Source organism: Alexandromys fortis, unplaced genomic scaffold, assembly GCF_014885135.2.
Source record: "Alexandromys fortis isolate MF-2015 unplaced genomic scaffold, M_Fortis_MF-2015_v1.1 scaffold_70, whole genome shotgun sequence".
NCBI lineage: Eukaryota > Metazoa > Chordata > Mammalia > Rodentia > Cricetidae > Alexandromys > Alexandromys fortis.
Window position 1 is genome coordinate 3,436,329 of NW_026067955.1, and position 24,966 is coordinate 3,461,294.

Sequence of the window (24,966 nt, forward strand, 5' to 3'; positions counted from 1 at the left end):
CTAGGCTCAGTCCAGGAGGCTGGGCCTGTGCAATGAGTATCTTAGTGTGCGCCTGTGCACATGGATGCAGAGCAATGGGTGTGACATGTATGTGGAAGCGAGAGGACAACCTCAGGTGTCGGTCCTCAGACACCTTCCCTCTATTATTAGAGAAACCATCTCTCAATGGCCTAGGGCCTTGTCTAGCAGGCCAGCAAGCCTTCAGGGGCCCTCTTGTCTTTACCTCCCATCTTGTGGCACTGAGACCATAGGCATGTACCACAGCTCTGGGACTTCTGCTGGTTCTGGGAATTTAAACTCAGGTCCTCATGTTGCAAGGCAATCACTTTACTGATTGAGCCATCTTCCCAATGCCCATAACTTATTATTTTTTTATTGGATCCATTTTTTCTTTATGATTTGGCAAGACCATGTAACCCTCATGTGCTGCCACAGCCTGTAGAACAAAGCTTCCATGGAATATGACATCAGCCCTGTCCATCCTGAGCAGCCGCACTCCCAGGACTCTGCCAAGCGGTCCTTGCAGAACACGAGGAGGGAAACAACAGGATTGGGTCTCGTTGTATGATATTTTGCAATAAACTTAAGTTCTATGCTTGACTTCAAATCCTTAAGATTATTCATATTGAGGCTAATCTGCTTATTAGATGTTGAAACACACCCTTGGGCTGTTTTTCACTAATTACTCAGAATGACACTGCTTCAAGTGCCAGGAAAAAAAGTTTGTTTTTTTTTTTTTTTTTCTTACAAGAACCAGCTACACCTTCCAGAACACCCCAGAGCTGGGGCAATTTTCTCCCTCCAGGGATCTTTCCTTTTCCATATCCTAAAGTTCCCGGTGACAAGACTCAGAGAGTGTGAGAAACAGGCCCCATCCTGCACTTATCTTCCTCTTCAGCTAGGGACAACAGTATGGAGGCAAGCAGCAGGCATGTTCTAGAAGCATTCCACATTTATAATCCTGGGGGCGGGGAGAGTAGAGCCAACCCACTGTGTAGGAAGGAGTAAGGCCATCAGAGGAGAAGGAAGAGAGTCCTCACGGCCTCCCTTTGCTTCCCCAGCACCGGAGGCCACCCTCATACACAAAGAGCTGCAGCCCACGCCCATGTGGCAAATGCATGCTCAACCAGAATAATCCCATAGGCAAGTGGGAGCCGCACAGCCTCATGCCATCCACACAAAGGGAGGCCGTTCGTACAGTCTTTGGGAATGCAGAGCAAAAAGAATGGGAGACCATTAACCCCCAGCTAGAGCGCAATTCCATTCTTCCAAAGGTATTAAGGAGCCTGCCCAGAGACTGGAGGATGGCTTAGAGAGTTTAGCATTCACGCCTCAACCTTGATATCTGGAGTTCAGATCCTTAGCACCCTCTGTAAATGCCAGGCAGGTGGCCAGCCTCTGTGCTAAGAGCCAGCTGACAGCTGTGAGGACATGCCACCTTGAAATTTTAATCTGCATTCCCTGGTATTTAGTGATGTAGGACACTTTATGATACATCTGTGGCCTTTTGTATGTCCTTGAGAAATGTCTTTGCTAGCCATTTGTCTAATTCAAATAGGATTGTTCTCATGTGTTGGATCATTGAAATTCCTTATACAAACTGCAAAATCTGTAAGTTAATTTCCCCCAACTGTGGGTTGCCTCTTTCTTTTCTTGACTGACTCTTTTTGGTAGAGAAACACTTTAGCTTGCTGCAATCCTTCCCGTTTGCTCTTTCTACCTGTGAGATTGAGCTCTGTCTTAGTTCTGTTGTGAAGAAGAGGGTTGTTTACGGTTTCAGAAGTTTAGTCCATTATCATCATGACAGGGACCACAGTGGCATGTGGGTGCTGGAGCAGCAGCAGAGGGCTACATCCTAATCCTTAGGCAAAGAGAGAGAATCAGGGGCAGAAATGAGACAGGATAGAGGGTGGTGGGATTGGGGGCAGAGAAGGGCACAGGAAGAAAGGAAGGGAGAAGACAGAGACAAACACTGGGCAGTGACACACTTCCTCCAACAAGACCACGCCTCCTAATCCTTCTAATCCTATCAAAGAGTTCCACTCCCTAGCAACTAGCATTCAAATCTATGAGCCTATGGGGCTCTTCTCATTCAAACCACCACAGGCTCCCATCGGAAGTCAAAGGCAGATCCTTTATGCTTCTAGCAGTCTTGTAGCTGCCAATCTGCATTTCAGAGTCAGCTTCCCCCAAAATCCTCCTGTTCCTCTTTTGTCAAGAAAAAAAAAAAAAAGAGAGAGAGAACTTCAAATAAGGGGGTGAGGAACTAGGAAATCTTAGAATAATTTTTACAGTTATGACACTTACATTGGCAATAAAGGTCACTTTCCAGAATTGAAAGAACAAAAGGAGAAGGAAGGGCAAAGAGGATAACTTTTAAATTGCACTGTGGTGTGTGTGTGTGTGTGTGTGTGTGTGTGTGTGTGTGTGTGTGTGTTGAGGTACATTGTGGAAGTCAAAAGGACATTCTAGAGAAGTCTGTTCTCTCCTTCTATCACATGGTTCCTGGGGATCAAATGCATGTCATAGGCTCGGCAGCAAGCACCCTTAGTCGTTGCTAAGTCATCTTGCTGTCTTGAGAATATATTTTTAAATCTCTTTTTTTAAAAATTATATTTTATGCATATGGATGTTTTGCCTGCATGTATGTTTGTGTCTCCCAAGTGTGCCTGGTGTCTGTGGAGGCCATTAAGAGAGTGCTGGATCCCTTGGAACTGGAGTTACAGATGGTTATGAGCTGTCATGTGGGTGCTAGGAATCGAAAAGAAGTAACAGCATACATTTTGCGGGAAGAAAAGAGAGTGTCTCTTTGGCATCCTTGTTTCTCGGACAGAACAGGTTCATAGATAGGCTTCTAGCGAATCCTTGCTCCTCTGCGACAATCTCATTCTTTCAGTCCTATGGAAGAATATCCAGTGCTCTTAACTGTTGAGTCATCTCTCCAGCCCAAAGAGTACTTTTTCAAAGTACAGCTCTATGCAACGAAATACTTGGGTTACAAGGGAGCAGTCCTGTGGGTTTGGGAAACTGCATACGCCTGTGTAACAGCCATGTCTATTAGAATAGAGAACACAACCATTGATTCAGAAGGTTCCACCATGTTCCCTTCCAGCTAATCCTCTCCATCACCTGCATAGGCAAACACTGGAATTCCTTCACCATAACCTGGCTGTGGTATGTCCCCCCACTTCTATAACATAACAGGAAAGGAATTGGACAGTGTGTTCTGGCTGATTGCGTTCACCGTAATGTTTCTGGGCTTCAACCAGAATTTTATACGTGTCAGTAGCACTTTCTTTTTTATTGCCAAATAATACTTCGCCAGATGAATGCACAACTCGGTTATGCAGAATCTTGTTGATGAGTACTTGGTTTGCTTCCAGTTGATCTCTTATGGAAAGAAGTACTATGAATATTCTGAAGCAAACATCACTATGGACATATGCTTCATTTGTCTTGAATAAATTAATTTTTGTTAAATGGCAAAGAAGCTTTCTTTAAAGGTGTGCAATGAAGTCATAGGATACACCATGCAGGAAGAAAAGATGGTATCTCTTCAGCTTCCCTGATTCTAGGACAGAACAGGTTTGTACATATGAATCCTTGCTCCTCTGTGAAAATCTCATCTTCTTGGTCCACAGACATCCTGATCTCTCCACCATTCTCAATAGCCCTTCTCTTTCTTCTTAAACCAGTGAACATTCTCAATATGCCTTCTACATGGCAGACTCATTTTTTTTTTTTGAGACAGGGTTTCTCTGTGTAACACTGATGACTATCCTGGAACTTGCTCTGTAGATCAGGCTGGCTTCGAACTCACAGAGTTCCAGAGTTCCACCTACCTCTGCAGTTGTAGACATTAATCCTATCTGCTCAGGTCTCCCTACCCATCAGACCTCATATATTTGCAATTATTTTCTCAGAGTTTTTATTGTCAAATACAAACACAATAAATTGGGACTTTAGTGTCTAGTCCTATCTAATATATTAGGACCAAAATATCTACTCCATACATTTCATTATAGTAAATGAAAGAAAACATTATAAATAATTATAAATATCAAAAATAATGAGTATAATGGTGAGAAGCATTACAGCATGCAGGCAGACATGGTGCTGGAGAAAGAGCTGTGAGTTCTACATCTTGATCCTCAGGCAATAGGAAGTGAACTGTATCCCACAGTAGGTGAGCATAGAAGATATCAAAACCCACCCCCTACAGTGACACACTTCCTCCAACAAGTCAATGCCTACTCCAACAAGGCCATATGTCCTAATAGTGCCACTCCCTTTGGGGGCCATTTTCTTTCAAACCACCACAGCATCATAGCTGCTAGGCAAGCTCTCTATCAACAGAGCTACATCCCCAATCCCAAGTCTCTTAATTTTGCTTCCTTATTGTGATATAAAGCTTAATTTTTGATCCTTATATGATCCACCTTGTGGATTCTAAATTCTCTTCAAGGTCTTATTCAATCATCTTTGGAGGTCAATGATTCAAAATAGGAATCTTCAGACCTCAGTGATCTCTCTAAGTCCAAGTCTCACACCTTCAGCTTCCTCCTGAACATCTTACTAGCTGAGGTCAACACTAATTCAAAATGAACATGGAAGAAACAAAAACTATCCTTCTGTCTCCTTAGAGAGGTTGCCCTCTGAACTTTGCTCTGTTCTCCAAGACACCCCATCTCTAAAGCAGACACGTGACCCAGCCTTGCTAGGTAGTCCCCCCCACCATATAGGAGAGAGCTCTGAGAATGGATCTTGTAAGGGCATTCTAGATTCCTCACTGAGGAAGGAGAACTGCTTTCCATTTCCCCAAGGCTTTCCTATCATTTCTTTTTCTTTCTTTCTTTCTCTCTTTTCTTTCTTTCTTTCTTTCTTTCTTTCTTTCTTTCTTTCTTTCTTTCTTTCTTTCTTTCTGATTTCTGTCTCTTCCCCGCCTCCCATTTCCCTCCCCCTCCCCCAATCAAGACCCCCCCTCCCTCATCAGCCCGAAGAGCAATCAGGGTTCCCTGCCCTGTGGGAAGTCCAAGGACCACCCACCTCCATCCAGGTCTAGTAAGGTGAGCATCCAAACTGCCTAGGCTCCCACAAAGCCAGTACGTGCAGTAGGATCAAAGCCCATTGCCATTGTTCTTGAGTTCTCAGTAGTCCTCCTTGTCTGCTATGTTCAGCGAGTCCGGTTTTATCCCAGGCTTTTTCAGACCCAGGCCAGCTGGCCTTGGTGAGTTCCCAAAAGAACATCCCCATTGTCTCAGTGTGGGGGTGCACCCCTCGCAGTCCTGAGTTCCTTGCTCGTGCTCGCTCTCCTTCTGCTCCTGATTTGGACCTTGAGATTTCTGTCCGGTGCTCCTATCATTTCTAAAGGCTCACAAATCCTAAGGATTAAGGACTTAGGGAACACCCCATTACACCAGCCCATTACACTTGCTTAGCCTACGCCTCCCCCACTGTGGCTCATGGTTTTGATAGCATTGCATGTGCTTTTCTTTTTTTTTTCTTTTCTTTTTTTTTTTTTGTCAACAGCATGGCTAGTGAGGGAATTGGCACCCTGGGCATCTGGCACTAACATTCTGATGCCAGATACCATAAATATCTGCTACCACAGAGACCTAATCAATGGGAAGAACTTTATAGTTCCCGGGCACGCTGTGGATATTACAGACCAGAATTACTAGTAGTACTCCCTGGAACAAAACCTTCTAATCTTGGGAGCAGCCTTAAAAAAAAAGTCACTGGGACCTATAAGAAAGTAATTCAATGGGGTTTTGTACCTGTCCTGGTCCTTAGGGCTTATCACTAAGAGTTTATTTTTCCTAATTCTTAATATATAGTAGGATGATGGCAACCTGCTTCCTTTGAAGTGAAGACTGGCGTGTGACTTGCGTCGGCTATTGGGATGCGAGCGCAAACAGTGTGGACCACTGTTGGCAGAAGCTTTGAAAGTCTGCGAAGGAAGCCGGACAGTGGCAACAGAATACGCCTTAAATCCCAGCACTCGGGAGGCAGAGGCAGGCAGATCTCTGTGAGTTTGAGGCCAGCCTGATCTACAGAGCTAGTTCCAGGACAGCCAAGGTACATGTTGAAATCCTGTCTCGACTCCCCCCCCGCCCCCCACCAAAAAAAAATCTGTGCATGCATCATGTGTCTCCTTGCCCTATCTCAGGAAAAGTCTGAATTGAGAAGCAGCTTTTTACCAGCTGGGGACTCCCAGTGAGGAGGACACATGTTGCACGACTATGTAGTCTGAGCAAGAGAAACTTTCAGTTAAGTCATTAGGACAGGGGATGTCACTACAGCACACGCTAGCCACTCCCGACCAAATGTAATCCATCGCCTTGCTCCTGTCACATGTCTCCAGCAGAGAAGCTGCCATTCCTGACTAAGCGTCACCCTGGGCTTTCAGAAGTCCACTCTCTTTAGCTCATCTCTCAGGAACACAGCATCCTGAAGACTCCTGAACACAAGTCTGCCCCCGTGGCTATGAATTAACACTGTCATCTGGGCTGGGCATGTGGCTCAGTGGTAGAGTGCTTCGGGCCCATGCAGGCCCCTGGGTTCCTTTCCTAGCACTATGGAATGAATCAGCACACAAAGAAGGGTGGTATCTGCTGTCTAGACTACAGCAACTTAACAGAATTTGACATCAGAATGTCAGCTGCCCCAGTGGCCTTGATGAAAAGAGACACAGTGGTGTCTCCTTTTCTGGTTTCACTGGTGTCTGGTTTTACAGCCCAGCTTCAATATCTAGGGTCAATACTAACTAAAAGATTATTAAGTGGAAAATACTAAACGTGAGCAATTCTTGAATGTTAGCTTGTGCACCATTCTGAGTAGCGCGATGACTTAGTACTACCCAATGTTTCAGCGCCTCCAGGGGACCCAGGATGCATCTCATCATGAGTAACAGGAGACGGAGTACCATATAATTTGCCCCAATGTCCAAGTCTTCTTGTTAAACTGTTCCATTCGAGGTGTTGTGACCACATAACGTATTATCCAAGCCAAATATGAGAGTAAAAGAGAGCTGAGGTGACGGCCCCAAACCAGACACGGGGCGCGCTGATTCTCCTTCCAGCCTGTTACAAGCTTCAGGTCCAGAACTGTGAGAAAAATTCCTAGAGGCATTATCTGAGCCGAGGTCATCAAAGCCAGGAAATGCGACTCAAGTCCCACGAAGAACCATCTGGTGAAACGAATGTGTTTATCAGAGCCTGCTCTCTGCTTTTACTATTCAATGTGGCATTGGGCTGAATGAGAGCAGCTGTGTTCCTGAGTAGGCTCCAGCGAATGGCAGGAGACATACAAACATAGCCCAGGGCCCAATGCAAAACCCAGCCGGCAAGCCTGAACACAACACAGAAACACTAGCTTCGTCCCCCTCCCACTGCTCAGCCTGGGAGTCATTTGAGAGGGAGAAGGATGAAGTTAAGGAGAGAGTCTTAGTAGGGAAAAAAAACAAACTGAGTAAGAAGAATAAAAATTATTTAAACAAAGCTGAACTAAATGCGCCTCCTGCAATCATTTGTCTCCCTGTAGGTCTGTGAGAAACACCATTGTTAACGTAAATATTATAAAAGACGGCTGAATTGTCTAGTTAACAAAGTTTAGGAGATAGCTGCTAAACCCTGGACTCTTTTGGATGTGGCTTGTAGTCAAGATAAGTACAGTTTTCTTTCTCTCTCTCTCTCTCTCTCTCTCTCTCTCTCTCTCTCTCTCTCTCTCTCTCTTTGTATGTGCGCATGCGTGCATGTTCAGTGGTCTGAGAAACACATATGGCTGCGCACACGGAGACCATAGTCAACCTTGGGGACCACCTACCTTGAGGACCTTTGCTAGGCTGTCTGGCCAGTGAGTCCTCGAGTCTGTATTCATCTCCCAACACTGGCATTTCAAGTATGCACCATGCCTGACTTTTAACTGGGTGCTGAGAATTGGACACAGGCCCCCAGGCTTGCATGGTAAGCACTTCCACGGCCATTTCCCCAAACCGCTCACTGACTTTTGTGGAAGAATATTTTAAGGTCAGCCCAAGCCCCACTTGACCACCTCTGTTTCATGAGATGTGGGTACTAGCCCAAGGAATCCCTGCCTCAAACAGGGTTCAGGGATGGAAATATGATCAGAAAGGACAACACTGCGGTTTTCCTAACATTGAAAATCATCGAGACTGTGAGTTTCCTAGCACTGATATAACATGCCACACACACTATTAGCAATAGGAACAGACTCACAGATGTGGTAGCCAGGAACCACATCAAGGAGTCAAGGAATGAGTATGTTCTCTCTAAAGTGTCGGAGAGGAGGGCATGCATGTCCATGTCTCTTATTTCTGGCAGTTACTGGCAATCCATGGTGTTCCTTGCTTCACTTCCTGTCTGCCTGTCATGGCTGTCTATGTCTTTATGCTGGGTTCTTGTCATACTCAGCTGACGTCTGAGAACCGGAGTCATATCACACACGGATTTACCCATCTTCACTATGAACTCACCTTAACCAGCGTCCTCATTACAGCTAGAAAGATTACTGACAAGGTCACAGTCTTATTTGGGTTTCTATTGCTGTGATCCAGCTAACTGCTGGCGCCACAACTCTGATCTCAGAACTAGGGAGGCAAAGGCAGGCAAATCTCTGAGTTTGACATAGCCTGGTCTACAAAGTGAATTTCAAGACATCCAGGCCTTTACAGAGAAATCCTGCCTTAAAAACAAAACAAAACAACAATCAACTAACAAAAGAACCCACCATGACCAAAAGCAAGTGGGAAGGAAAGGATTCATTTCATCTTACAGTTTATGGTCTGAGAAAGTTCATGGACATATAGAAAGACAACAAGTTATGATGAAGACAGAGACACTGATGTGCCCGCAAGCCAAGTGACGGCATCACGATTGCTGGACACTATGTGATGCAGGAGAACTTTCTCTTCTGCTGAGAACACCATCCATTAGGGTCATAAGCCCACCAGCTCCCGTCTGAACGCATGTGCTGCTGTTTCACCACGTTTTCCACCAATGTCCTTCTCATTCAGGATCCAAGTTATAATTCTATATTGAATTCAACATAGCATTTTAAGAAAGGAAAAGATCAAACTTCCCTTACTCCCCAAGGATTTTAGATTCTTCCTTCCCCTGCTCCACCGGGGCCCTGGGCTCTTCTTCCCTTGCTCCCCACCCAACTTCAATCTTCCCTCCTTTGCTGCCCAGGACCTCACATCCTCTCTCAGCTATTAGCCTTTCCAGACAGGGTCCCTCACTGAAAGCCAAGTTTGTTCTTAACAAGCTTGAGGTCACAGGGCCGCCTGAGAACATAACAGCTCACAGACTTTCCTCTGGAAACAGGAGAGACTTTGTCCTCAGTCTCAGAGCTGTTAGTGTTCCATCTACTTCACCTCTTACCAAGGGACAGGACCGGCACCTTAGTATCTCTCAGGTGATATTGGCTTGGCCCCCGAGGGAGTAGATTCCTCATGAACCTCAGCACATCTTACCATCAAGCCTTCCCCCGACATTCTCAAGATCCTTGACATCATAGCAATGCTTTGGACTTTGGTTTTGGGGCACACCAGCAACTCCACCTGCTGCCTTGGGCTGAAGCCAAAAACTAACATCCAGGCAGAGATCTTCAGCCAATGGGGCTGCCAGTGTAGAATCCCCGTAAGCTGTCCTGGACCAATGCTAAGACTACGTTGTAGGAAACAACTCAGAACCAAACATAGCTTAGTTCACACTCCGTGCTATCATGTAAATTTTGACAATGAGAAAATGACTCTAGTGTGTGGAACAGTACTGAGAAGCTCTGCCAACTTCTGACCGTCACTGGGCCATGGAAGGAGCCATGGTGTGCTTCTATGTTTGGAAGGGACGTGAGAAGTTTCCTGATGTGGGAACATTTATCAATCTGCTTGCTTTCTTAAGCACACATATCAGCCCTTCTGACAGATATCAAAGTTAAAAACAAACAAACAAACAACAACAACAAAACAGGGCTGGAGGTTAAGAGCACTGGTTGCTCTTTCAGAGGACCCTGGGTTCAATTCCTAGCATCCACATGACAACTCACAACTCCTGTAACTCCAGTTCCAGGGGATCCAGCATCCTTACACAAGCATACATGCAGGTGAGATGCCACTGTACATAAAATAAAAATAAATCCTAAAAAATAAGTTAAAAATAAAAAACTAAAACCTCTTGGCTCTCAGCTTGCTCATGCTTTACTGACAAGCATTCTACACCCCCTGCTCCAGCCCACTTCTGCCACTCTCAGCTGTTGTCCTCAGCCACACCTCACAGTCAAGGACAGTCCAAGCACTTTCTGGGCTATGGGACAACTGCTGAACACCTCTGTAGTCCATTCTGCTCTATGTGTCACATTTTCTCCAGCCAGGATCACCTCAACACATCCAGGCCCAACGGAAAACCAGCAGGGTCGGGAGAACAAAGTGATGATAATGACATATAATAATAATAATTAATAATAATAATAATAATAATTCATAGTAACACAGCTGAGTCAGGGGAACAAACCCAGTTGCCTTACCTTCTGCAAATGGTTCCCATTCATAAAACCGGCCCATGAATGGCTTGTTGTTGTAGGATGCACACTGGACCTCCCGGATACTTCTACCACTTTCCGGACACGCCTAATAAAGCAGATATAAAATATGCAGTTAACGTCCACGCTTTTTTAATTGTTTTTTTTTTCTAATTTTATGTGCATTGTTGTTTTGTCATGGGTGTCATATCCCCTGGAAATGTAGTTACAGACAGTTGTGAGCTGCCATGTGGGTGCAGGGAATTGAACCCGGGTCCTCTGGAAGAGCAGTCAGTGCTCTTTACCACTGAGCCATCTCTCCAGCCCCACTTTTGTAATCTTAGTATACCTTTCAATTCTGAATAACAGGCCTCCTCCAATGAAACCAGGACTTCTGGAAATTTTCTAGTCATCTTTATTAAATCTTTTAGGGCCAGGAGTGTAGCTCAGTGGGCGCAGTTGTTACTTTAGCCTGTAGCACCCTAGTCTTAGATAAACAAGTACTACATGAATAAACACATAAGCAAAAAAAAATATATGAATTTAATGGGTGAGGAGATGGTTCAGTGATAAGATCAATTACAAGAATTCGCCCTTGGGATTCCTCAGAATCCACGTTTAAAAAGAAGAAACCGAGAACAGAGGCTCACACAAATAACCCGAACACTGGAGAGGCAGAGAGCAGAGGCTCACACCCATAACCCTGGCACTGGAGAGGCAGGGAACAGAGGCTCTCTGGGGCTCACTGACCAGCCAGTCTGGCCAAACTGGCCAGGCCCAGGTTCAGTGCAAGGCTGTATCTAAAGAAACGCATAGATAAGGCTCAGGGGACATGGCAGAGGAGGCGGTAGAAAAGCTGTAAAAGGGTCAGAGATATGCTGGAAGATTGTGTCTCCTAGTAACGTCAGAGGCTACACCTGTCAAGTCTCACCAACATGATTACCCAAATGTGAGCTGAAGAAGGATGTCACCAATGAACATGCCAGACGGGACAGGGAAAGCCCGTGAGTCTCAACCCTACCCAAAGGACTTAAGGCAACCGAGAAAGCTGGGAGTGAGAGAGGCGGTCTTCCCCAGGCAGCACACCTGAAATATACATACAAGTAACATTATATGGACTTTATAGGTTATATTTACCAATATGTATGTATATATGCATGCAGTAACAGTTTGTGATAAAAAGAGGTCCTTAATTTGGAGGAGAGTGGGGAAGAGTGTATGGGAGAGTTCGGAGGGAGGAAAGGAAAGGGAGAGATGCTGCAGTTAAATTATCACACATAAAAAATGCTTAAAAAGATAAGGTGGAGAGCAACAGAGGAGGCCATCAGACATTACCTCTGGCCTCCACATACCCATGCACATACCTGCACATGTGCACACGCATACACACGTGATAAAAATTTAAGACTAATCTAATGCAGATCTTCAGGCCTCACTGCAGATTAGAATCATCGTGAGAATGATAATGTTTCTTTTCTTTTCTTTAAACAAAGCAAAAACCTCCCAGGTTAATTTCTTACAAACCACTTGCCGAGCCTTCAGCTTTGGACCACTAAGTGTGCTTCCCTCTCTCGTAAAGTCAGTCCTTGTGCATGTCCTTCATCTGGCATGGGACAATGTCACAGCTAACACATCCAGAGCCGTTGGCCAGGCCCTCTTCAAATATATTTCACATGTCACTCATTTAATCCTCAGTCACTAAGAGGTAAATGTCAGAGTCTCATAGACTGATTATTTCATGGATGGACCAACTGAGGCACAGAGGTGACATGGAGCTTGGGAGGAGCCTAGATTTCAATCCAGACAGGGCGGTGCCCACCACATGCTCTGCTCTTCTTTCTTCTCTCGATCTTTTCTTGTCTGAATTTTGTCTACCCTTCAAAGCACCAGGAAAATCACCCAGTGATCTTGCTCCCTGGAGCCCTCCCCAAGTGATTTCAACCTCACAACTCTAGGGTGAGGTCTGTGAAACCTGGATCTTATCAAGTGTATCCAGGAGACTCTGATACCCAAAGGAAACAGGCAGTTCCATGTGGCGTTATTTCTATCTAATTTGTAAATGGCAAACACAGCAGTGTGTGATGCAAAATAGACGTAAAAGATCAGAACCACTAAATTATACTGGTGGTAAAGTGCTATCTGTCATTTCAAAACCTAGCTACACCATTTTGTTGCGTGTACATATATGTTATGGGATGTGTATGTCTATGTCTATGTGTGTGTATAAAGTATGCATGTGTGTGGAGTGTGCATATTGTATATGTATGTATCTCTGTGTGTATACATGTGTAGATGTGTGTATTGCATATTTGTATATATGTGTGTATTTGTATGTAAGTGTCTCTGTGGGGCGTGTGTATATGTGTGTGTGTGTGTGTGTGTGTGTGTGTGTGTGTGTGTGTGTGTGTGTGTAACAGAAGGGAAGGGAAAGGATCCCCCTGGCCTCTTAAACATTACAAAACACTGTGCATAGTACTTTCTGTAATAAACTGCTAATAGTTCAAAATCCTCAAGGGTTTATAAAGAATTCTGCTGTATGTCATCAGAAGCATAAAATCTTCTGGAAGACGAAAGAACAAAGGGAGGAATGAGACCCAGCAGGAGAAGGTCATTCCCTGCTTGGTAGGGGATAGTGGAGGGAGCCTGCTGGTTCCCCGCCACAGGGTAGCCACAACCTGCTTGGCCTGATGGAAACCATATTCAACAAGACTCCTTTTGAGGCAAAATGGGAAGCACTCAGTGGGTGGGCAGGCAGTGCAGGCAGAGCTCTTACAACCCATGAGGGACTAATAGGTGGGAGCAGCCCATCTCCTGGGGCTCTAGAAGCCTACCTGCTGGCCGCCCTGACTACAGAAATACATATGCTCCCAACGATGGCAGCTGTCCTCAGGAAAAGATCGATTTCATCTTTGAGACAAAGTCTCACATAGCCTCATGGTAGGCATTATAGCCCAGGCTATCCTTAAACTCTCTTGCTTTCATCTCTCAAGTGCTGGGATTGCAGGCCTGAGCCACCATGCCCAGATGAGACTCAGGACAAGCTGTTGTTCCTGCTCCCTTTCCAGAGTCAAGTATGGTTAGCAAGTGATTAGTTCAGTGACTTGGAAAAGTCACCATCCCGGCACCAGTTCCCAAATTTTTGGGAGAAAACAAAACAAAACACAACTTCTTGAGCTGAGATGACTCAGAGGGCAAAGGCACTTGCCACCAAGTCTAGCAGCATAAGCTACTGGGACCCACACAGGGAAGGAGAAAACTGTCCAGCTGGGCCCTCCAGCTCACTCCTGCTTGATTCAGAAAGCCCCACTCTTCCCACCAAACCCCACCCTCTCAGAGAATCTCCAAGAAAGAAAAGTCCAGTTCTGCACTCCTGCGGCTGCAGCAGCCCCTCCCCTGAAGTTGTCAGCAGCCAGTCAGCTTTTGACCACATTTGAACACAAGCCCAGCTTGTAGAGGACACACCATCATCCCTCTCCTACAGGGTGCACAATCTTCCTGCTTCAGTTTGAGCGTGTGACTTCTACTGCTTCCATCTCTGGGACTGGAGAACTCACCTGGGAGTCGCTTTACTTAAATAAACCTGTTCTTTTACTTTTTTAATTCTGTCTGATCTGGCTTACTGGTGATGTTGGTGTAACAATCCCAGCCCCCACCCCCATCCCCGTTGTACAGCAGCAATAAAGAGCCACACCCACCCCAGTCTTGCTCCAGATCAATTAACCCAGAAGTGTGGATCTGCAGAGAGTTAACTTACAGCCCTTTGACCTACAGGTGTGAACACTGGGGTCAGAGAGTGGTATACCTTGCCTGAGATCCCACAGGACACAGAGGCAGGGCCCAGAGACTGACCACAACCACACCAGTCACTGCCCTGCAGGTTTTCCCCCACAGAAACAGACCAGTACCAAAGGGCCAAATGTTGTGATTTGTGAATAAGCACGCCTGCATGAAGCCGAGCTGCTCCATGGTGAGGCTCTGGCTAGAAGCCACCTTCATCAACCTGGCAGCACATATCAAAACTGAAGGTTACAGACCACAGAGACAGTCTGCTTCATATCTCTCTATGAACAGAATGGTGGTTTGAATGAGAAGGCCCTTAGAGGCTCTTATATTCCAATACTCGCTCTCCAGTAGGTGGAATTGTTTGGAGAGAGTTAGGAAGTATGGCCTTGAGGGACCTGCAAATGTGTGCAGCTACTATGGAAACCAGTGTGGCAGTTCCTCAGGAAGATGGGAAGTGATCTACCTCAAGATCCAGCTATACTACTCTTGGGAATATACCTACATTATATTTTATTATTGTCGCTTAGAAGTCTATTTGTTTTCCAATGAGAGACAGAAAGCGACTGGATCCAGATGGGAAGGGAGGTGGAGAGGAACGGGGAGAAGAGGGAAGAGAAAACATACATAATTGGGATATAATATGTGAGAAAAACTATTTTCAAATAAAAGGTTAAAGGAAGGGAGGGAGAGGAGACAGGGAGGGGGGAGGAAGGGAGGGAGGACGGATGACCCCGAAGCAGTCCTCAGCACTGTCTCGGAGAGGAAGAACCACTACACAATTTGTTAGTATTTTGCTTCTTGGGGCTGGGGTGATAGCTTATTTGGTTATGTGCTTGCTCTGCAGGCATGAAGACAAAATTCATAGCCCTAAATGGGATGTCTATATCACTTTCCTCCCCTCAAGGCTCAGGAATCTATGAGGAAGAGGGTGGGGAGATTTTAAGAGCCAGAGAAGAATGAATGACTTCAAGGAAACAACTTTTTCTGGACATAAAGGGATGATACACATGTGGATTCCCAGTGACCCTGACAGCACGCACAAGTTCAGCCCTGACAGCACGCACAAGTTCAGCCCTGACAGCCTGGAGGAAGGGAACTGGACATGGAGCTCCACCCCTAGCCAAGGAGCTATTGACATTTGGTTGGTGCTGGGAGAGGGAAAGTCAGTTTCTTTGACGAATATCTGCCTGCTATCAACCACACTCCAAGGGCAGGGCCCACGCTCAGCAGAAGTCAGCCAACACAAATCAACTCATTGGTTCGAGAGGCAGGCGGTGGGTAGGTAGGAAGATGGAAGAGGATCCGAGGGGAAAAGAATAATGATCATTGTATGAAACTCTCAGTGCATAAATAAAAATATTATTAAAAAAAAATTGAGTTCAGGCTGGAGGAATGGCTCAGAGGTTAGGAGAGGTCCCAAGTTCAATTCCCAGCAACCACATGGTGGCTCACAACTGTCTGTAATGAGATCTGGAGTTCTCTTCTGATGTGCAGGCAGAACACTGTGTAGATAATAAACAAACAAATAAATTGAGTTCAATCCCATTATTGAGAGAGAGAGACAGAGAGACACACAGAGAGACAGAAAGAGACAGAGACAGAGAGAGACAGAGACTCAAGTACTGGCACCCACGCCTAATTCCAGAGCTGACTACCACAGGGACAGCTGTAGAAGCCTAGGTCAGCCTGAGCCACAGAGCCTTGGTAAAGCAGCTGCAGCCCTAAGGAGTGAGGACGACACCAAGCAGGGCAGGGAAATCCTGTCTCGTGTCTTTTGTAGATTACATATGTGTGTATTTGTCTCCTAGCGCCAGGATATAATCTCTCCATTTTAGAGACTTTGTGAAGCTAAAACTTCCAGGTTACAGATAGCTGTACATTTGTTAGACTTTTAAGTTGGCTGCTTCCTGATGTCATAGGCCGAATCACCCTTAACCACGTCAGTAATCATCTATCTCCCTGGTAAACTGTGAACGGCTTTGGGCAGGTTCCCTACAGGGAACTGTGCCTAGCCCAGGGGGTACAGATTCAGAGTCTTCAGGCCATAAAACTGGTGGTGCTGGGTGGGGTAGGAAGCCTCGTAGAAAGAGAATATGGTTATTCAGGATGGAACCAATCAAGGCCTGACAGCCATGAAATGCCCCTGGAGAAACAGCCTCCCCTCAAATGGCCCAGTCTGCCCCAGAGAGGGAGGAATGTTTCCACTGGAACCTTACTGGAAGAAAAATGATGATCCACTTCAGTGTGAACTACATCCTTATAAAGCAGTATGCCCTATCCAAAATTCTGTCTCACAAGTGCCCGGGGATGCTATGACTCACACAGAGAATCATGGAAATTCTGGCTGCATTTCTAGTGACCCTGGTTAATCAGAGTTGACAACTTTGAATGCCTAATTCCACTGTTCAGCAGCCACCATCAGTGATCCAACACTCACCTTTGGTAACTAAGTTACTTTGTTCTCTTGAGGAGATGAGGAGGATTGTACCCAGTGAAGATGGTGCCAAGAAACTTGACCTTGGATCTGCCTGGGTCAGACATGTATTTTTTTTAATCCTTGAAGTTATTCTGGATTCAATCAAAAGGTCAGCTACCATGGCAACAGAGGGCACATTTAACTTCTCCCCTGAAGGAATCTAAAATAGATATCTAGAAATGTTCCCGTGCTTTCATGAGAAAGAGGATGGCGGAAATGAAGACATTCTACAGAGACACTTACATCCCTCAGTCTAACTATTAGACTGTTGAAACAGAGGATTTAAAAAATAAATGAGACCCCCCCCCCGACCCCGGGGAATGTGATGCTGGGGGGGGGAGGAAAAGGCATCCATGAGAGGAGAATGTGTCTCCAGGAAAGGCCCTAAGGTTCAACAGCCCACCCTACAGGACGAAATTGCAGCCAAGATAGTGATGGGTACTGGTGGGCAGGACCAAGATAGTGATGGGTCACTGGTGGGCGGGACCACACCTTGGCTGGACTGCTTAGATGTGCAATGTAAATCCTTGGTCCTCTATTTAACTTTGTTCTCACTTCAGGACTCCAAGAGGAAGAGTGACTTGGGGGTTCCACTGGATCTCTTTCTTCCCCATGTTGCTGCATTGAATAAAAACCTTTTCCATTTTCCACTTTCAACCTGGCTCTTTTATTGAGGTCAGGTGGCCAGACATCCTTGGGGCACAGATGGTGGCCTGCAAGTCAATAACCGCTGTAAGGCTTAGGTAAAACCCTTCCTTGGGGAACCAAGGATATGGCTGTCAGAAAAATGCTTGCCAAGGAAGCATGAGGACCCAAGTTCGAGATCCTCTAGGAACCCCCAGAACTCCTATGAAAAGCTAGAGTAATGAGCATTCTTATAAACCCCTAGACTAAAGGGACAGAGACATGGGACAAAGGGACTGAAGAACAGCATTGAAGCTCACTGGCAGAACAGCCATTGAGAGCCTGTCTCAAAGCAAAGGGTGGGGCGGGGGTAGAGGAGAAAGGTTTGAGGAAAGATACCCAAAGTTGACCTCCACACACACAAGCACTCATGTGGGCACATGCCTGCATACACACACACACACACACACACATACACACACACACACATGCCACCTTAGCTTCTCATGGGCTAAATTATTACAAGGAATGGCAACCTTTCCATCCATCCCTGCCTACACCTAATCTCCAGAGAACTGGGTGAGGCTTAGCATGCACCAAAGCTGCCAGCTCACAGCACTGCTCAGAGAATGGGAGCTTAGCAGAACACACCAAAGACAAATCCAATGCTGCAAACCTATGCGTGAGCAACTGGAAGGCTGGCACTTTTGGCAAACATTCTCCTACTTGTTCTTTCTTAGCTGGAAAATGGGATTCATCCTCCATCTGAAGAACAAGGATCCACAGACCAAAATGCCTTCCCAGTTCCGTGTGTGTGTGTGTGTGTGTGTGTGTGTGTGTGTGTGTGTGTGTACCATCTCCTTTCTCCAGCCACACAGGACCAGCTCCACCCTTCAGAAGGTCCCACGCCACCTCTCACCACTCCCATAATTCTCTGGTCAGTGAAATGGTTTGTCTGAAGTCAAGGCATTTATAACCTGAATTCTTCTTAATTCCCAAATGCATCATTTTTTATTCAAGAGAAGAAGCTCAGAATGGTCCCCCAGAAGAAAAGTTTTCTTATTCCAAGACATAGGTCAAAGCCGGAAAGTACATCAATGTAACTAAATTCATCCACTAACAGAAGAATATTTTCTTTTCTTTTCTTTTTTTAAAGACAAGGTCTCAAGTAACCCAGCTGGCTTTGAACTCATCATATGGATGGCCCTGGGCTTCTATCCTTCTCATCTCTACTCCCTAGTGCCGAGAGGACAGGCTGCTACACATCTGCTCTACGTGGTCCTGGGAACCAAACACACAGCCTTGTGTGTGATAGGCAAGCACTCTTCCATTGATGCCGCATCCCCAGCCAGAATCCTCTATTTTTAAGTTCTCTGCACTGCACATACATACATAAAAACTTAGTCCCTATCTCAGGCCATTCATGGGTTTATGTGTTTCTGATTCTTTACGTTATCTGTAAGTGTCTATACCTATAGGAACGGTTTTTAAAGAATGCTCTTTGCTGACTTGTTGACAAAGAATACATTTATTCAAACATGCAAAATGTAAATCGTCCTAAAGAACTTAAACTTCCTGGTGGTGACCTCAGGAATTCCACTAACGAGGGTGGCTTCCTCACTTCCTTTTACCTGCCTGGTAAAATATGAACTCTTACCCCAAAGCAAAGTCACTGTGCAGGTGTTGTGGCTCACGGGACACCCCAGTTCCTCGCAGGGACCATACAGGTAACTCAAGAAAGATCCATAAAGGCTCCAGACCAGGGTCGGGAAGGGACAAGGGAAGGGGCATTTAGCCAGCAGAGCACTCGGTGTCTAATCTAGAAAAGCAAGAGTCCACTGATCCTTCTTAACGGTAATAGATTTTTAAAAAAGAAACCAACCTACTGGATGCAGCCAAAACTATGACTGAGAATACAAGTGTGGCGGCAGAAGCAACAGAGTGTGGGGGGAGTGTGTGTGTGTGTGTGTGTGTGTGTGTGTGTGTGATTTCTCTCTTTCTTAGAGGGGATGGGGAAAGGCCGGAAGTTGATATAGAGCGAAACAGACAGGCACAGGATCTCTCTCTCTCTCTCTCTCTCTCTCTCTCTCTCTCTCTCTCTCTCTCTCTCTCTCTCTGCCATTTGTGTGGGAGCCAGGCTCAGGTACTGTCTATCAGGTGCTATCCAGCTTCCCCCCCACCACTTTGGAGACAGGGTGTCTTACTGGTGTTGCTCACTGATTAGGCCAGCTTGGTTGGCCATCCAACCCCAGGAAATCACCTCCCTGGGCTGGGATTACAAGTACACACCTCGAAGACAAGCTTTTTATCTGGGTTCTTCTGGAGATCACATTCGGGTCTTTAAGCTCTTTACAGACTAAGCCATTTCTACGACCTAGGAACTGCACCTTTTAAATGACTGATTGCTGTCTTTGGAGCCAGATGCACCCATCTCTAGCATCACAACGTTGCTATTTATACAGCTTTATCTTAAAGCAGTTACAGTCATTGTTTATCGAACCACTTTAAAAACACTACTACATTTTATTTAGTTTGTGTGCATGCTTGTGCACACAAACATCTTCCCCACCATCACCCTGGTGTGTATGTGTGCACAAGCACACACATGCACAGGCCAGGACAAACATATGGAGGTCAGAGGACATCTTGAGCGTGTCAACTCTCCTATTCCACAATATGGATCCTCAGGCTCAAGCTCACATCATCAGAGTGCCAACTGCCTTTACTGCTGAACCATTTTATCAAGCCTGTACCATATTTTTTAAGCATGTAAAGTGTTGACTGTAAATAGCACATATGTGTGTACAACTCATATATATAACTCATGTGCATGTGTGTATATAAACATATAAACATATATATACATTATATATGTAAGTCTATAAAAATTACCATAGAAATTCCAAGACCCCTGGATAGAAAACAGAATTGCCAAAAGCACCTACACCAGTACTCATTTCTCAGCTAAAGGAGCGCTGTCGGGTGGCCAGTCCATCTAGTCACTGGCCCCATGATTTCCTGCAGGCTTTCAAACCTTCAGATGGATGTACACCAAATCCTACCTGGACCATTTCTAAATTCCTCCATCAAACAGCAGTCAGCAAACTGACTTTTGGCTCCCGCTCCTTCACTGTCAGCCTAGACGCAGGACAGAATCACATCTGCCTGCAGAGACCCAGTTCAGCTGCCCCAAGAACTGTTTAGCTAACATCTTCCTTCCATTTTCACTCACTCTAGGACAGAAACAACTAACCCCAAACAGATAAACCAGCCCCACCCCAGGGAAATCTGCAGCCACAGAGTTCCTGCTGTCTGTGCTTAGGGAACCCACCTTCTAGCCTCAGGCATCTTTCCCTTCAACACATTAAGTGACTCAAGATGTTAAGACTAAGCTCCAGATGGCTCCTTGACGGCCAAAGCCCTTGCCACTCATAACCTGGTCCCTTTGTGGAACCACATGACTCTACAGTCCACCTCCTCTGGAGGAAACACGGCATCAGTCTGATCCCTGAGGAGAATTCAGTGAGTTCAGTGGCCCTAAGGGAAGAAGCTGGGGAGAGACAGACACCTTAGTCACAGACATCTTGGTAGGTTGATATATTTAGCAAATACTAACAGAGACCCAGAAGCAGATGGTAGAAAAGACTTTGTAACTTCATATTCTAAGGCACCAGAGGTTTGGTGTCTCCTTCTCTGACAGTATTCCTAAGGAAAAATAAAAACAAAAAACAAAAACAGAAAGAAAAACATAAAACCCTAGCTTTTAAGTCTAGGGCGGTGATTCTCAACCTCTGGGTCATGATCCTTGTGGGGGTCAAACAACCTCTTTACAGGGGTCGCTAAGACCCCCAGAAAACCCAGATGTTTACATTTCAATACAGTAGCAAAATTACAGTTATGAAGTGGCAACAAAAATTATGTTATGGTTGGGGATCACCATAACATGAGGAACTGTGTTAAAGGGTCACAGTGTTAGGAAAGGTGGGAACCCCTGCTTTCCAGGGTCTGAACAAGATCCTGGGTACATGATTGTTGACCAGACTGTCTGGTCTTAGCCACAGCCGGCAAGGTGCCAGGCAGCTGATGAATTGGAGATGCCTCTGTGTGGGCTCTTTTCTTCTGAAGACAAACTTGTCGGGGAAGCCTTGGCTCTTTGGGAAGAAGGCTTCCCATTTTCCACAGAGGTTCCTGAGCTGCACCCAGATACTCCACCATCTTGCTGACTCCACTCAGGCCTAGACCAACATTTGGAGATTTCAACCTGTCCACAAACGGGGTTTGGTTCAGTAATTTAATGCCTGCAGCTGGGTTTGACCTTTCCATACACGTGGGAACCTCACGTAAGCCTACGACACAAAGAGTATTATGCTTTGCAATTTATGGGAGACTTCAGAGAGTTAAAGTGGCTCTTTAAGCCAAGGATACTCATCCCAATACCCATGTTAGCTTGACCTGCAAATCCACCTTTGTGGGTACTATCCCATACCGCCTCTACTTCCTCCTCTCCAATTAAACCAGACAGGTACTTGCTTGCTTTAAAGAAAAACAAACAACAAAATATAAACAAAACAACAAAAATAAAACAAAATAAAGAAAACAACAATAACAATAAAACCCGTTTAAATGGCCTCGGAATCGGACTCCTCCCACCTCCTTCTCCCCAGCACGCACAGCACTTGAAGCTGCTTCTGACTTTCATGCTACATGAAATGTTTCCCATGTCTAAAAAGTCAAGCAAAGCCCACAGCGTGTTGGTGGATTTTGATCTGTTAAAAGATACATTCTTGTTAAAGGTTTCTAATCACTCATAGTAGGAAGGAGGCGGGTGGAGAAAAAGAAGGCAAATCCCCACCAGCTGGCAGGTGCCTACGATCCTGACACATCCTACCTGCTCCTTCCTATCCCTGGCTAAGCCTTTCTTTGTTCCCACATGCTCTTTCTGGTCTTTGCTGGTCATCTTTATAATGACCTACTCAGTAGAGTCTTCCCCAACCCAGGGCTCCCACTCTGTGTTCCCAGGATTCTCCCCTGCTGGCCAAGTATTCTTGCACCATATACAATGCCAGACAAGCACCTGCAAGCAGGACTTTCCCTGAAGAGCTTTAGACCAGCGGTTCTCAACTTAGGGGTGGAGACTCCCAACAAACTTTTATCTTCAGAAATAGTTACATTACAGTTCACAACAGTAACAAAATTACACTTATGAAGAAGCAACAAAAAGTAACTTTCTGATTAGGTGGTTGCTACAACTTGAGGAACAGTACTGTATTACAGAGTCTGAGCATTAGGAAGGTTGAGATCTGCTGCCTTAGACCATTATGCTGTAGACAGAGGAGCCATGAACAGAGAAGAGTCAGGGTTCTGATTTATAGAAGTCTGCAAAATATTTGCCCCTAATCTGACCTTCTCATAGTCAGCACTGTACATCTCAAAACTGACCCCTTGTCGTAAGAAACTTAGAAATGGGGGGAGGGCTGAAGACAGGCTGAACACAGGTTTAAGGATGGAGCCGAGAACCGTGCTTGCAGCCTGCACTTGACTGCATCCCCATCTTTCTCTTCTCTCCGACACTGCCCAGAAGAGAACTGAAGGTGCATGTGTGTTTTTTAATCTTTGGGAAAGACCTAGGTATTAGCCTGCATTCTCTGTTAGTTTTGGTAATGCTTTCTATAATATCGCCCTTGGCTTTTTCCTCTTGGAGTAGAAGACCTGCATAATTTAGGGGTGCATGTCATCTCTTCATGGGCATCAGGAAGAGGAGGGCGTGGAGAGGTCTACTTGACATCATTGGCGCTAGGATGCTAGAATGTTTGAGACTGCTCTCCTTAGAAAAGCCTGTTTGCAAAGTTGGGTGGGGGCTGAAGTCTCGGAGTGCAGACTTCAGGACTGTTCTCTTCAACCTCTAAAGGGCAAGCATAGCCACCAGGATTCCAGTCTTTGTATAAACAATCTAGTCTATGCAGAACGCCTGCTTTCCTTTGCAAGTCTAGAATTTTGTAATGAGACAGAGAATGGCTCGTGACCAAATCCCCCCAAAAGCTTTAGTATAGAGAAATGTGTCTCTAGCAGAAAATTCACGTTTCTCAACAATTCACCAATAGAGGACCCATACTGAGATTCCAAAGGAGAGGGCTCTTGAGACCCAGCGCCTGGCTGTCTTTGGACTTGGTCCCTTGTGTCTTTCTCTTTTCCAGGTTTTCCTTGTTTATTCTCACTGTAAGAAGTTACAAGTATAACTGTATCCTGAATCTTGGAGAACCTCCCAGGAGATCATCATACTCAGAGATGGCCTTTGGAGATTCCTAAAAAGGGAAGTTTTTAAGTATTCATGGGTTGTGGTGCAAGTTACAAGAAATTCAGACCTTATTAAAAGAATACAGGCAATATCAGGACGCATGGGAGAGACACTATCTCCCCATAAAGGCAGGCAGGGTGTGTGATCTGGACCGTGGCATGCACTGTGCAAAGTGTCACAATAAAATTATGAAATGAAACCTATAAGGTACAGGACAGTTGATTTTGTCCTGTACTGGAGACCTAACTATTTCCTACTATTAAAATGTCCAGAACACCGGGAGTGGTGGTGTACGCCTACAGTCTCAGCAGGGTCCAAGAGCATCCTCTGCACACAGTGAATTCACAGCTAGCCTGTGCAACATAACCCACCACCACCACACACACACCAAATCAGATAACATCATGAATGAACTCAGGTAAATCTCTCTCTGCATTCAGTCTCTTCAATGGATTTACGCTGGCTCCCCGGGAAGCCATGATTTCTTTCTACTGAGAGCAAGCAGAGTGTCTGCTTTAAGAATGCAAGTCAAGGGGTCAAGGGACCAGAGAGGTGACTGGCTCACTTCTGTTTCTCTGTATCATTCCTAACTCTGTTTTGTTTGTTTGTTTGTTTGGTTTTGGTTTGGTTTTTGGAGACATGGTCTTTCTATATAGCCCTCACTATGTAGACCAGGCAGGTCTCCATCTCTTGGAGATGAGCCTGACTCTGCCTCTCAAGTGCTGGGATTAAAGACACATGTTACCACACCTGGCTCTAGCTCCCTATTTTGCAAACAGTAATTGGATAATAAATTGATATGTGTGGGGCTGGTGAGATGGCTCACGGGCCAAGATCACTTGTTCTTCCAAAGGCCCCCAAGTTCAGATTCTACTACCTACTTCAAATGACTCACAAATGCCTGTAACTCCAGCTCCAGGGGATCTGACACCCTCTCCTGACTTCAAGTACTCACATGCATATAACAGACACCCTCTCTCTGTGTCTCCGTGTGTGTCTCTGCCTCACACATATAATATACACCCCCTCTCTGTCTGTGTCTCTGTATGTGTGTGTCTCTGTCTCACACATTTAACATACACCCCCTCTCTCTGTCTCTGTCTCTCTCCCTCAGACACACACATATTTTTTTAAAGAAAGAATGCAGGCCAGATGAATGAAGGGCCAAGTGATGATGACTCACAGTTATTCCCAGGGTCCTCTGTCTTTTCCTTCCTCCTTATGATTCACTTTGATCTTAAAATCACAAAAT

The 24,966-nt window shown here is 45.5% G+C and overlaps 1 protein-coding gene across 1 annotated transcript in view; it reads right to left on the reverse strand.

Annotated features, from left to right (window-relative positions):
• Thsd4 (thrombospondin type 1 domain containing 4) overlaps window positions 1-24,966 on the reverse strand; it is a 572,599-nt gene that overhangs the window by 417,582 nt on the left and 130,051 nt on the right. The window contains exon 6 of the mRNA XM_050151848.1: window positions 10,543-10,645. Within this exon, the coding sequence (XP_050007805.1) occupies window positions 10,543-10,645 (103 nt within the window). The remainder of the gene's footprint in view (window positions 1-10,542; window positions 10,646-24,966) is intronic.